The following is a 13059-nucleotide window of genomic DNA, read 5'->3' as shown; positions in this document are numbered from 1 at the left end:
ACTCCACCTTCCAAGGCCCCCCAGGAAAATGAACTGTTTCTCTATCTCACCGATGACCATTTCTCCATCTCAACCTTTAATGTATCTATTATTCAATATTGTTTGGCATCATGAGGCTTGAATTAGCAAAATCTAGGCAATAAAATGCAATACTGTTCCGAACATCATGTCTTGCCCAGGGCCCCCGAAAATCCTCGAGATTACACTGGTAAAGAAGAACAGAAGGCAGGACGCATAGCCGAGAGGAAGGCGTATATGACGTTTATTACAAGAAGAATATTACAAAACAAACAAATGTCTTTTCTATGTAATATCGGCAGCTGGATATCACAAAACAGATCATTTCCCCCCTTTTTTTATAAAAAATATTAACAAATAAATACTCCGAGACGTATAAACTACAGGGAGAGAACAGAATGGAAGGGCCTATGGGAAGTAGGAATGCAAAAACTACATGACAAGCTTGACAACTTTTCTAAACAAATGTGAAAAAAATATTGTATATAAAATATGCAATGCTACCGCCAGTCACGCCAGGTTTGGTGTGTTTTTCTTGCTCTGCTTTCCACAGAAAGGGGATTTGGTGAAGTGCAGGGAAACGGGAGAAGAGGTTCAGTATTTCAGAATTTACATCTATTTTGTGCGAGCACTTACAGCATAGCAAGCATGGTTAGAGAGCTCTCCTGAGTGGAGTCCATTATGTCAGAAGGAGGGAGCCTTCTGCCTTCCTGGCCTGAGCGCCATAAACATCTGCTAGCATCTGGAATTATTCTGTATATGTCAACAAGGCATCTGGTAGAGGTTATGAAATGTAGGCTAAGTCTGCATGCAGACTTCCAAGTTGATTTTGGTTTAAACATATGTTTAAATGATCATCTATAGCAGTGGCCAGTGCTCCATTTCCATCCAAATATGAAGAGTTTCGCACTGTGACCATACAAAACAAGAACCCGATACAATAGTTTCCAATGGTAATCTCGTCGTGGGCTGCAATTTGTACATTGAAGCACCGACGTCACTGGCTCTGAGAGCTATCAATCGCTGACATGGGGATTCTCTTGTATCCTGGATAGGGAGCCTGCACTGGGCATCTGATTTACAGGTCTATGGAACAGAAAACCTCAGAATGTAGAGGAAGTGCTATGTAAGGAATCCAGCAGCCTGTTTTTCTTAGTATGCAGTTGACCTGCTACTGTGGTCTCGTGGCTTAGTGGATGCATACATCCATGTCAGGGATCTGTGTTTGACCTCATCATCACCAGTTCAACTCCTGGTAGGTCAACTGAGCTTTTTACGTTCTTTTTGAGGCAAATATGTATTCAGGCACTTATGCGCTTTAGGGTAACAATCAACATCAGTTGCCTGTCAGTGATTCCAAGGCACCTCAGGAGCCAAGTACAGCTCTAGAAGTACATTAGTAATATTGATGTTATTTTTTAGACCAGTGGTTCCCAACCTGTGGTCCGGGGATCCCTGGAGGTCAGCGAAGCCTCCTCAAGGGGTCCGCAACTGCTTAGAAAATTAAATAATATTAACATATTAGGTCCCCAGCTTTCAGTAATGACTCAATGGGGGGGTCCCCTATTTCCAATAATGATTCTGTGGGAGCCCCCAAGTTCCAGTAATTATAAAGTGGAGGTCCACAGGAGTCAAAAAGTTGGGAACCACTGATTTATATCCTCCATAACTTTTTGCACTTGACTTATAATTGACTATAGTGCAAACATTGGTGAAAATACTGCCTGCACACGTTTTGCACCACCGGTAGGGTCTACATTAGCTCATAAGTGTCAAAATAAGCTTTATCCAAGCAGTCCACGAGGGTTGGATCTATGCTAGATTTTTTTAGGATATCTATATAAAAACAAATTTGAAATTATCAGTCTAAATTGTAATTATTAACATATTTAGTGGTTATGCAGGAAATGTGGTATGAATGTATCCATCTTGGATCGCCACTGAGCACCTCCAAATCCTATTGAAACTAATCAAATGTTGTCATTACAAACGTCTAGAATAGAGAGCATTGCTACCAATTCTCATTTTTAGAACTACGCCTGCATCAACACTTTCTTAATGATGTGTGTTGTATTACTTCACAGAAGCAAGGTTCTATGATCTTTTGATGCAAATGTTGCATGTGCCAGTATGTCTAGATTTTTGATCCAGTGGGATTTTGCTGGGCACCCACAACAAAACAGAAAAACACTGATGGCATCACATTCCTACGTAATCCGAGGAGCGTGGCATGGTAAACATTTTTTTACATAAAGCATTTCCGTGATTGGAATCAAATTCTGAAATTTGTGGTTTTAATGAGGCAAGGAAGGGTGCTGCCAAGGTATACTTAAAAGCACAGCAATGTAATTATTGTAATTATGCACTACAGGCTGAACGTCACTGTTCATACAGCATCTGCAATAACACAGGAACCTGATGAAACAATGAAGTCCAGCAATGACTTTCCTTTCAGTGGGCAAAGTACGTTATGTAAAGCACATGTCCACCCAGAGTAGTCTAATTGAGGTATGGACAGATAATACATCTTTAGTCTTACCTATGGGTGTTCATTTTATCAACCTTGAGAAGGTGAAAGTGAGAGTGGGAACCAGTGTCCAAGACACATCACTGCAGTGGATGCATCAGTCCATGGACCCACCAGGCCTCCTATTTCGAATCCGTGAAATTAGATAGATTCCTCTTTCAGAAACTGAAGAATTGTCTCCTGACTTATCAGATGAAAAATGACACAATGATTTGTCTCCATTTATTAGGCGAATGGAAGTGGCCAGCCTGAGGTAAGTGGGGAAAGGACTCCATGCCCAATAACTGAGTAACGGTTAATCACTCAGGGATAGAGAACTACTCTAAGGTGTTGAGTATGTTTGCATTATTGGTGATTTTTTTTTATTTTATTTAAATGTAAATTATTTTGCCTACAGCAAATGTGTGTCAGTAGGCAGACGCTTACTGAAAGATCAGTGACTCTTGGGCCCATATTTATACTTTTTTAGCGCCGCATTTGCGTCATTTTTTGACGCAAAAGCAGTGCAAACTTGCAAAATACAATTATAATGTATTTTGTAAGTTTGCGCCACTTTTGCGGCAAAAAATTACGCAAATGCGGCGCTAAAAAGTATAAATATGGGCCTAAGTTTTTGTCTTATGACTTCATGGCTTAGCTGCCTTAGACATAACAACACCATTCTTGCCCCTCCGATCCTCTATCATAAGAAGGAATGTGTGGCCCTTTGAATAAAAATGACAACTTCCGAGTGTAAATGTCATTGTGACACACGAGACAACTTTTCCAGAAAAAAGAGGGCATCTGTGAAAAGTTCAGAGACAACAATGTAAGTTTTGAAGCAAACATGGGCATCAAGCGGTGTTTTTTTTTGTTACAGTTTTATTAGAAGGTGAGCTAAAGTGTTATGAACTGTCACAGCTATTTTAACAAGGCCTGAGTGCCATTTTATGTTTTAGAGATTCTCCTGGCTTGTTTGTAGTGCTCCTAACTAACTGCACACAGTCCTATTAATACTTAATTTATTCGCAGCTGCTGAACGCACAATGTCTTTGTTCACTGAGTGCAGTCAGAAGTACAGTCACTGGGGGGAGGTTAAAAGAAATAATTTTAGTGCAGTGGAAATTTAAGATTACTGAATTGTCAATATTGGAAAGCAGTACCCCCTCTTCACTGATTAACACACTGCAGTGTGCCTGAAGAAACCCCCCTCACCTTTCTGACCAGTAATTGCAGATACAATGAGATGATTCCAGCCAGAGGATGCAAATATTTTCTCAGACAATTCACCTCTTGGACTGTCTAATGAGACTGACAAGGGTGCAACTTGCTGCTGGGGTAGTACTTTACGCAGTAAGGATGAAAGTGCATCGAGAAATGTATTGAAATGATTGCCTTGTCCAAAGGTGGTGTTTCGGTCATGATATCAACCGGCATTTAGCAAATCAGATCCATTCTTTTAAAATGAGCGAGGGAGCCCAGAATAATGCTGAATCGGACTCAGCCTTCTCAAGGTAGGTTCAACAGCCAAAGGACTAGCTGGCTACGGACATGTGGGCTGGTTGGGGTTATGATGGATATAAAGCTCTACCAGAAGACATCTCAGGGTTTTGGATCTCACATGCAAACATTTGGACACAATTGGACTGGCTCAATGTAGAATCAGGAAATTTCCGACAAACCAGATCATGATGAATATGGGCGAGTCAGTCACTAAGGCAAAGCCTGGCACAAATATTCTACTATTCCCTAGATGCTAGAAGGTCTCTTCAAAGGCTCCAAAGATAAGATCATTGAGGCGGAGTGGGCATCTAAGCAGTATTAAGTATATCCACTGCAGTCACCTCTTAATGGCACCGTGTGGGCAACAGCTCTGGAAAAGGATGTTCAGAGTTCCACGGTCAAGTTGGGTCGAGTGGACAAATCTTTCAAGCGATAAACAGGATATTGTATGCTTCTTCTGGCGATAGCGGTGTCTTAATGTTCATGGGCGCACTACGACTGGCAGGACTGAGGAGAGAGCTGGAGGGGTATGCTGGTTTCAGTGAGTTTCCTTGCATCATCACTCTCGCACATAGATCCGCGTGCAAACAACGTTGTCCGCTGTCATGGTCTAGAAACAGAAGAAAATGACAGAAGTAATAACAATGATCTTATTACCTTAATTTTAACTTAGTATTCACTACTACTTTTGTAACTTGCACCGCCTGTAAATTATAGTCTTAACTTTAAGGTTTCATGTAGTGGGATAAGGAAGGGGGTGTCATGTAAAGGAGAGAGGATGAGAGAGGATGGGGCAGACTAAGGAAAGGGGAAGGAGTGGACAAGGATGAAAAGATGGGGAATAGGAGGGTACAAACAAGAGAGAGAAGAATGAAGGATAAGGAATAAAACAGACCAAGGAATAAGAGGGGACAAAGGGAACAGGTTAGGAGAGGGTAGGGCACACAGAAGTAGGGGAAAAGTAAACAAGGAAGAAGAGCAAGCCTGGCAGGACCATTAACCAAGGATAAGGGGTAGAACGTGGAGGACATGGGAAGGGGATGAGAGGAGGGGAAATGTGTAGAAGTTGAAGGTAAAGCTTGAAGAGTAGAAGTAGAGAGGAGAGAGTGGTAGGAAACTAGGGGAGTGTCAAGGGATGGTGGGGGCTGAAAGGGGGAAGGAATATCTGTTAAGAGGGGATATGGGAGGCCTCTGTAATAAGGGTGGAAAAAAGAGGCGGAGAACCCATGCAGGGAAAAGTGATTGATGATTTGGAATCTTATAAGGCTCATGGAGCACATCACGCATCACACGTCTCCAGTCTCTCTTTTGTGGTGTTTAATGATAAGACCTCTTCTCTAGAACAAGTCGTACACAAATCTTTTAATAAATGCTGGGGGGGGGGGGGAGGCGGGTCAAATCGGCTTCCTGATTTAACATTCCATTTAGAAAGCTCCTTCAGGGCGGGTACATATGAAAACATATTTGACACAATAAACGCCACGGGACATTGTAAATGCAACTAATACACCGAGACTGACGGGATGGGTTTGGGATTCTAGTTGTAATGTGAAAAACATGAGAGCAACTGAAGGCAGGCTTTCAAAGAAATTGTGAAAGTTCCTGACATGGCAGTGCCTCTGGAGGTCTGGGAGTGGTGGTGGCAGCCAATCACACATGAGGCACTAATGCACCGTCTGGAAATCGATATATTTCACTTTGAGCGATTGACAGGCTGTCCAGTGTCATTCAATCACAGTTCAGTCCTACCTGACAGTCGGTTGCGTCAGGCGTGCCTGACAAGTGACTGGCTGTGCCTCGCCCATACCATAGTGCCTCTTTGGGGGAATAAGCCTGTCACACAAAATGGCCATTTCGGTATAGCCCCATGTAGGATTGTAATAACAATAAACGATGGGGCGAGGGGGCAGTCAAGAGTTCACACATTGTGCTGCGGCTCTCCCCTACCAGGATTAGCTCCCCGTCGTTGGTCATCTCCCTGGACCAGGAGGTTTTGGGGCCCTCCCCCTTCAGCAGCCGCTGTTCACACACCATCTTGTTCTCACTCTCCCATTTGGCCAAGCTCTGAAAAAAAAGAACAAAACGTGAGCGAAGGAAAACAATACAACAGCAACATAAAAGGAGAGGCATTTAAATAACAAACGCCCCCCTCCCCGGCAGGATATCCAACACCTCCGCAAGAGAGGCCGTCCATCATGGCGTCGTGGCGGGAGGCAGACGCCTCCTGAGGAGGGCCTTCCCTGGGGAACTATGCGCCGCCAATTTGTTCCAACTTCTAAACACTTGAGCTGTCACTTCCCAGCCTCATCTGTCACATGATAGGACAAGCGAAGAGGGAGGCGGGAGAGGGTGGAACGGTCTCCTGGCGGTCTTCTGGCTTAAGCAGAAAGGACACGAGCACCTATTTCAACAGGAAGAAAACACCCAGCAGGGAAGATTCAAGAACCAGGGCATACAAGCAGCAATGATAAATTAATTTCCCTTGTACAATGACAACTTCTGGCTTCTGCCCTACCGATCAGAACACAAGCAAATAAGTACTACTGTTTCATGCCTATTCCTCTTTGGCAGGTTTAGGCTTTCGGAACTTACATTCCATTGCTTGTCTTTCTTTTTCTTCATGTTTAATGTAGAATATTCTATCCTCAGTTGATAGAATGTTCTAATGGAAATATGACCCCTCTGCCTTGGACTGTGCCAGTAATAACGTTGTTATCACTCGTATTAGGGCCTCAGATGTCACCCAGTCTGTAATTCGGGGAAAGGGCCTTTAATAAGGGTATTGGCCTCAGCAGTCGGCTCTAATGCTATATCCGATCATTAGAATGCTGAAAGCCCCATCGAACAAATCGAAGTGACTCAAGAGTCAATACTGACTCATTTAGACCTTCTGCTCGAACTTTCCAATATCTCTCTCTCATTTTCTCCCTGTTTTAATTTACAATATTCAACCACCAGTGGGTAAAATGTTCTAAAAGCCTTATAGCTCTTCTGCCTCAGGCTGCTGTGGTTGTTAAAGGCCCTCTCCTCCACTATAGGGTTTCACCCGTGGCTAAGGACTATAACTTGGGGTGAGGGCTTTTAATAACCAGTATAGCCCTCAGACATAGGTTATTATGCTACAAAGCTACTCCTGAGCCTTTCCATTTACGTCATGACCTCTACTTTAGGATAAACCTCTGCAGAACAAAGTTGTTATTGTTTGGGGTGTCTAGGAATTTAAACGTTTCTTTATAAAAATGTTCAGACCTCTTTCCCTCTCATCCTATGATGTGTGGTTCGAGTCCCAAAACAACATCTTCCAGGGAGATCACATAACTTTCTTACTTAAGGGAGTCCCACAAAACAAAGGCTTTATTTGCTGGTTTCATATTTCCAGTTCATCCCTGAAGGTCCATTCGAACTGTACCTGGCGCTCCTAACAATGGACAAGATTCCCTCCAGGTACGTTGATTGCCTAACCCTGTTTTACATGAGACATATGTATTTTTGCAGTCAATTAAGACAATACAAAAGGCAAATATAACCTTTACTTTCTGCCCTGTGTGGAAATTCAAACTGTCGACCATGCTTGCACCAAATAATGTGATATGTTACGTGACGCTCATTGTAGCGGATTGCTATCTATATTGTACAAACCTATGCATCGGAACGTCTGCTACTATACTCAACTCTCGCACAATATTCCTCTTTGCAGTACCTTACATGCAGATGCCCTGATGATGTACAAAATCGTTTTTTGCATTACACTATGGCTTACATTGTTAGGACGCCCACGAGACCTTACCTACTTCTTATAAAACCATGCGGATAAATGAAAAATAAATATAAATAAATACATGTAAAAAATAAATACATTATTAAACACTCCGTCTCTGTTCTGTCCCGGATGTGGATCCGGAGACTCCCTGATCCAGTGTTCTGCCTTGGCCCAGGGTGCTTGAGAGTTCACCCTAATGCTACAACAGTGGGCCCCTTTGTTCTGCACTCTGAGGGTGACGTACTGTACCCTGCGGCCCTGGCACTCGCTATTAATAAGTGATGATATGTGTGTTTCACCCCTGTGTCCCTGCCTCTCAGTCCCACCCTGCTCACTGCAGCGAACGTTCATTGGCCCAGGGCTCCACGATCCTTTCACTAGTAATATGCATTTTCACCACATGTGGTGAACATGGGGTCCTCCTCCTCCCAGTCCTAACCAATGAGTCTTGTCCTCCACCCACAGGAGTAAAACAGTTGTCCCTTTTTTATTTTTAGTTTGTTTTCCTATAGGCAACCTAGTTCAGAAGCACCAAAGCATTGGTGTCTCTAGAGGCCAATAGGGCAGATCGTGCCGCCTTCGAATGCCATTGTTAGAATTTCATCTGATATAAAATGTGTCCTAAATATCGTTTATAAAAGTATCATCTAGCTAGAGTCAATAACAGAACCCTTCCAGACAAAATTTTAGATATGATATTTATGACACAATATTTAAATCAGGACAATATTTCTCTATGCCATATTCTGAAATACAACTACCTGGGGGCTAACCAATACACCAAAGGAAGAGACTGGATGGGGGTGCCTACAACAGTACAAGTGGGTACACATGCTGGCAGGGTTAAATGTAAGAATCCCCTCTAGAACCCAAACAAACAAAGGGTCCTGAAAGGTCACATGAAGAGAGACAGGAATCTGTATTTCTTAAGTTTTCAGTGGGACATCACCTTTTAGAACTATTATCACTAAACTAGAGACTCCCTGACCCAGTGTTTAATGTTGAGGCTTCCTAGTATGTGAAGATTTGTGAATTATGTTTTCTCGATAAATTCATATTTTAGACCACCCAAGGAATTGTCAGCAGGTTAATACTATGTGACAAATTACTACTTTTCTAATATAATCTATATGCAAAGCATTGGTCAGAAAGGAAGAGGTCAAAGTATGGCTGTGTTGGGGAGTTTAAGGCAGAGATTGATTATGAATGGTTCACCTTGCAAGGTCGTCCATCAACAGTTTGTTCTTCAAACTCCTCCCCAACTTTGAAGTTGATCTCGGTGGTACGGACCGTGGTGGAGGTTTTGATGTAGAAGGTTTCGCAGTCCTGCTTGATCTCCACTGATGGTTTCGAGGCTGCAGCCACAGCAATTTTCCGCAGCATGACGTTGACGCCTGGAATTGATTAGAGACATGGATATTAGAATTAGGAATGGAAATATGAAGGATATAATGAGACCCATTTTTTATATTAGGATTCCAATACTGTGGGGGTGATTCTAATTCCGCCGCCTGCCAGAATTCCGCCCCCATAATACCGCTCCGCGGTCAGAAGACCGCGGAGGGTATTATGAGTTTTTCCCTGGGCTGGCGGGCGGTCTCCAAAAGACCGCCCGCCAGCCCAGGGAAAAACTCCCTTCCCACGAGGATGCCGGCTCGTAATCGAGCCGGCGGAGTGGGAAGGTGCGACGGGTGCAGTAGCACCCGTCGCGTATTTCAGTGTCTGCAAGGCAGACACTGAAATACCTTGCGGGGCCCTCTTACGGGGGCCCCTGCCGTGCCCATGCCATTGGCATGGGCACGGCAGGGGCCCCCAGGGGCCCCGCGACCCCCCCCTACCGCCATCCTGTTCATGGCGGCTTTCCCGCCATGAACAGGATGGCGGTAGGGGGGGTCAGAATCCCCCATGGCGGCGCAGCAAGCTGCGCCGCCATGGGGGATTCTGAGGGCAGCGGTAAACCGGCGGGAGACCGCCGGTTTACCCTTTCTGACCGCGGCCAAAGCGCCGCGGTCAGAATGCCCTGCGGGGCACCGCCGGTCTGTCGGCGGTGCTCCCGCCGACCCTCGCCCCGGCGGTCGAACACCGCCGGGGTTAGAATCAGGGCCTGTGTCTTCTGGTGGAGTTGGTGTGGAGGAGCAAATCTGATGTTAGAGGCCAAGCATACAATTAGAGGAACCCCACTTAGCCATGGAACTGCATGTGACCACTCAGCAATTCCACTCTGCCCAGGTGTGGTCCTTCCATCTCAGTCACCTCTTTTGTTTCTGTTTGCATCTGCATGTACCTCCGCACACATTAGCGTCAAGAGCTTATATATATATATATATATATATATATATATATATATATATATATATATATTAATTAGGACATGTCTATTGGAGCAGTGGACTAAGTCGCTCTGTTGTCCTGATGGACATCGTCCACCAAGTCCAGAAATATGTCGCTGGCCTGTGGACTTCTCTTAACATTGGCAGGAACTGGTGCTTTGGTGGTTCCTCTCAATGTTGTACGCATTTGACAGACAGCTCCATCAAACAGGACTGCTATTCATAAAGCTATATACATAGATCTACTTTTTTCAAAAACAAACTCCTGGAGTGGGGAGTCATTTATTTACTGTCCCTAACCACCAGGCTTTCTCCAGCAGTGACGGGCAGCACATAAAATAGCCCTCCGCTGCCCAGTGCTTAATTTGTGCTTGTTATTTCCGGTGCTGAGCACGGGCACTTATTTTTGGGGGCCGGGGCTTATTCTTCTGTCTCAAGCATTTGCTGCGAGTCAAAGACATATGGGAAAGACGGAAGAAGGGAAAAACGAAAAAGCGTCACAAAGGGAGAAAGTAGAAAGCTGCAAGAGTGAGCTGAAGGGGCAGGGAGTGGCTTTATATGGATTGAAGAGGCCCGAGATGGCTTCAGAATTAGGCTGCCTCAGTATTTCGTGTTCCTACATTTAATTGCAGCAGCCACGTGTTTAAAAGGAGGGCTTTGGGCACCGGCACCTTTTTATTTACAAATTAAGCACTGCCGGCGCCCTCTTTAACTTGGGTGGACAGTCCAATGGCTAACCTCCGACGGAGTATGGGCCCTCAGAGAGGAATGTCAGCAATGGTGCCGGAGTATTATATTTATGTTACTCAGTCTTGCGCCCCTCCGGGATCCCTTCTGAGGCAGACACATAATGAAAGGGTTTATTCTGCGACAGAATCACGAGTCCGATCTGGTTTCCAGTGGCTTTTTAGCTGTGCCAATGCCTTTTCTAAGAAGGCACCAGCCAGGCGGGCTGGCCACCGTGTGCCGTCTCTTCAGGGACCGCAGGTAAGCGCTGCTCTGGACCTCAGCCTGGAGTGACCTCGTATCGATTACACTGTCCTTTCACTCTCTTGTGCCTCTGTTGGTGGGACCTGATAAGGTAGCTCAGTGCGTTGATGCACCTGCAGCACACCTCAGCACCGCATATCTATCTGCCCAGCGCCTTCCCCATCCTCCTTAAACTCTTTCCGTCCTTTGATCTCGGTTCGTATTCATTGTTACCCCCATCCTTACCTGAGCTCAAGCAGCACACCCTTCACCTGCGGATTCTTCCCCGTCAGCACTCCCTTTCACCCCCCCCCCCCCCCACACACACACACACATCCTCATTCTATTAGACCCTTCCTCGTGGATAGCTACTTGCCCCCACTTTTCACTTAATAGTGAGCTTAATTTGCAAATAGATAAAAATACTAGAAAAATAAAAAGATTTGAGTGCTCTGGTGGGCAGTACCAGCGTTGTCGAATGTCGAGGATTCGAGATACCAAGGCTGGGTGTTCTCGATTCCAGCTCATGGCTCTTTCATCCAGCACTCGACTCGTCTCTTCGTTTTACTCGTGCGGGTTACTTTTCATCCACGCTCTCTGCTTTGGAAAGGCTTTTTTCGTTTCTTCGTTTTATCCTTTATTTCCCCTTTCTCTGCCTTTCTCTCTCTTGATCTCATAGTCTGATAATGAATAATAACTTCCGGTCTTCAAAAACGAGCGAGGGTGTCCACCGGAAGCCGCGGCACAAATTAAGCACCGCTTTAACGCTGAAATGCTTGCCGTCTGAACATCCTATGTGAGAGACTGCTGCCCAGTTTCAAGACGTGTCGGCACTGCCTACTGGATAATCCAGCCCTCAGCACCCACCTCTCCCCCCGGCCGAGGTCTTGTACCTCCCCATGACTGCAAAGTGAGCCCTGTGAATCATGGGTAAGGGTTGGGAAACACGGATACAGATACCTAAACAAAAAAATACTTTCTTATCATTATTCAGTCTCTCAGCAACCTTACATTCCACATTCCCAATGGTAGCTGCAGCCACAACAATACTCGACAAGCATGCGGGTTTCCTTTAACATCTATACCACAGCAAGTAGTGCCTGCAGGCCACGGCCTGTTATTGCACATAGAAAGAACCTGGAATTTGCAGAAAATCACCCACCATCCTATAATAAAAGAGTCGCACAATCTACTCCATAGAGTGAATGGCGAGTAATCTACATTTAAGCAACCAGTGACTATGGCTCATTCCAATGGACATTCCCATCAAATGCAAGCATCAACAAAGCCAATAGGTCTGGCTCTGACAATATGGTGCGATGGCTATTTTTTGTACTTTTTTATTGCAAGTTTTTGAAGTAAAGAGAAAAAAAGGGGGAAAAAAAACTAATAAAACACGCCGCCACCTTAAGGTGGCAGCAACACGGTTCCTATAAAATGATACACCTAAAACATGTAACCGTTGTTTAATAGCACAGTACAGTTGTTTCATAGCAATGAGATTTACTAAGAAACGTACATTACCCGCTTTTAGTTTTAATGCACCGCACAGGAAAATATTATATGCATTGGCCCAAACAAAATGCAGTACTGGCTTTGAATTACTGTAACATTTTAAAAACACAGACGTGACTTAAAAATGGGGAAAAAACGATGCAGACTAGATAGAAAAAATGTTTGCAAAGTGAATTATTGACCCACTGGCAATGTTACACTTCATTTTTAGGTGGATGTGCAGCTGTTATCAACAGAAATGCTGTCACTTATGGTGCATAACAGCCAATGGATGTCGTGGGCTGACCCGTGACCACATGCTGTACACCATGGAGGGAGGAAGCAAAATGCGAAAGACAGCTGAACAGACCAATGGATGAAGAAGGCTCACCCAGGGTCCCTCAATATACACATGTATATATGTATAGTCCTGTCACACATTCTCTATGAGGCCAGTATCGAAAAGGAAAGGTGTGGCG

At 44.6% G+C, this 13059-nt stretch overlaps 1 protein-coding gene across 1 annotated transcript in view; it reads right to left on the bottom strand.

Moving 5' to 3' along the window:
* Nucleotides 1–245: 245 nt before the first annotated feature.
* The window catches only part of CRABP2 (cellular retinoic acid binding protein 2), a 32331-nt gene continuing 19517 nt past the window's right edge, over nt 246–13059 (bottom strand). Inside the window, exons 2-4 of the mRNA XM_069217845.1 lie at nt 9003–9181; nt 5975–6091; nt 246–4637 (exon numbers count right to left, since the gene is read on the bottom strand). Coding sequence (XP_069073946.1) covers nt 4587–4637; nt 5975–6091; nt 9003–9181 — 347 coding nt within the window. The 3' untranslated portion in view covers nt 246–4586. The remainder of the gene's footprint in view (nt 4638–5974; nt 6092–9002; nt 9182–13059) is intronic.

Source organism: Pleurodeles waltl, chromosome 12 (genome assembly GCF_031143425.1).
Source record: "Pleurodeles waltl isolate 20211129_DDA chromosome 12, aPleWal1.hap1.20221129, whole genome shotgun sequence".
NCBI lineage: Eukaryota > Metazoa > Chordata > Amphibia > Caudata > Salamandridae > Pleurodeles > Pleurodeles waltl.
This window is presented reverse-complemented; position numbering and strand designations above follow the sequence as displayed.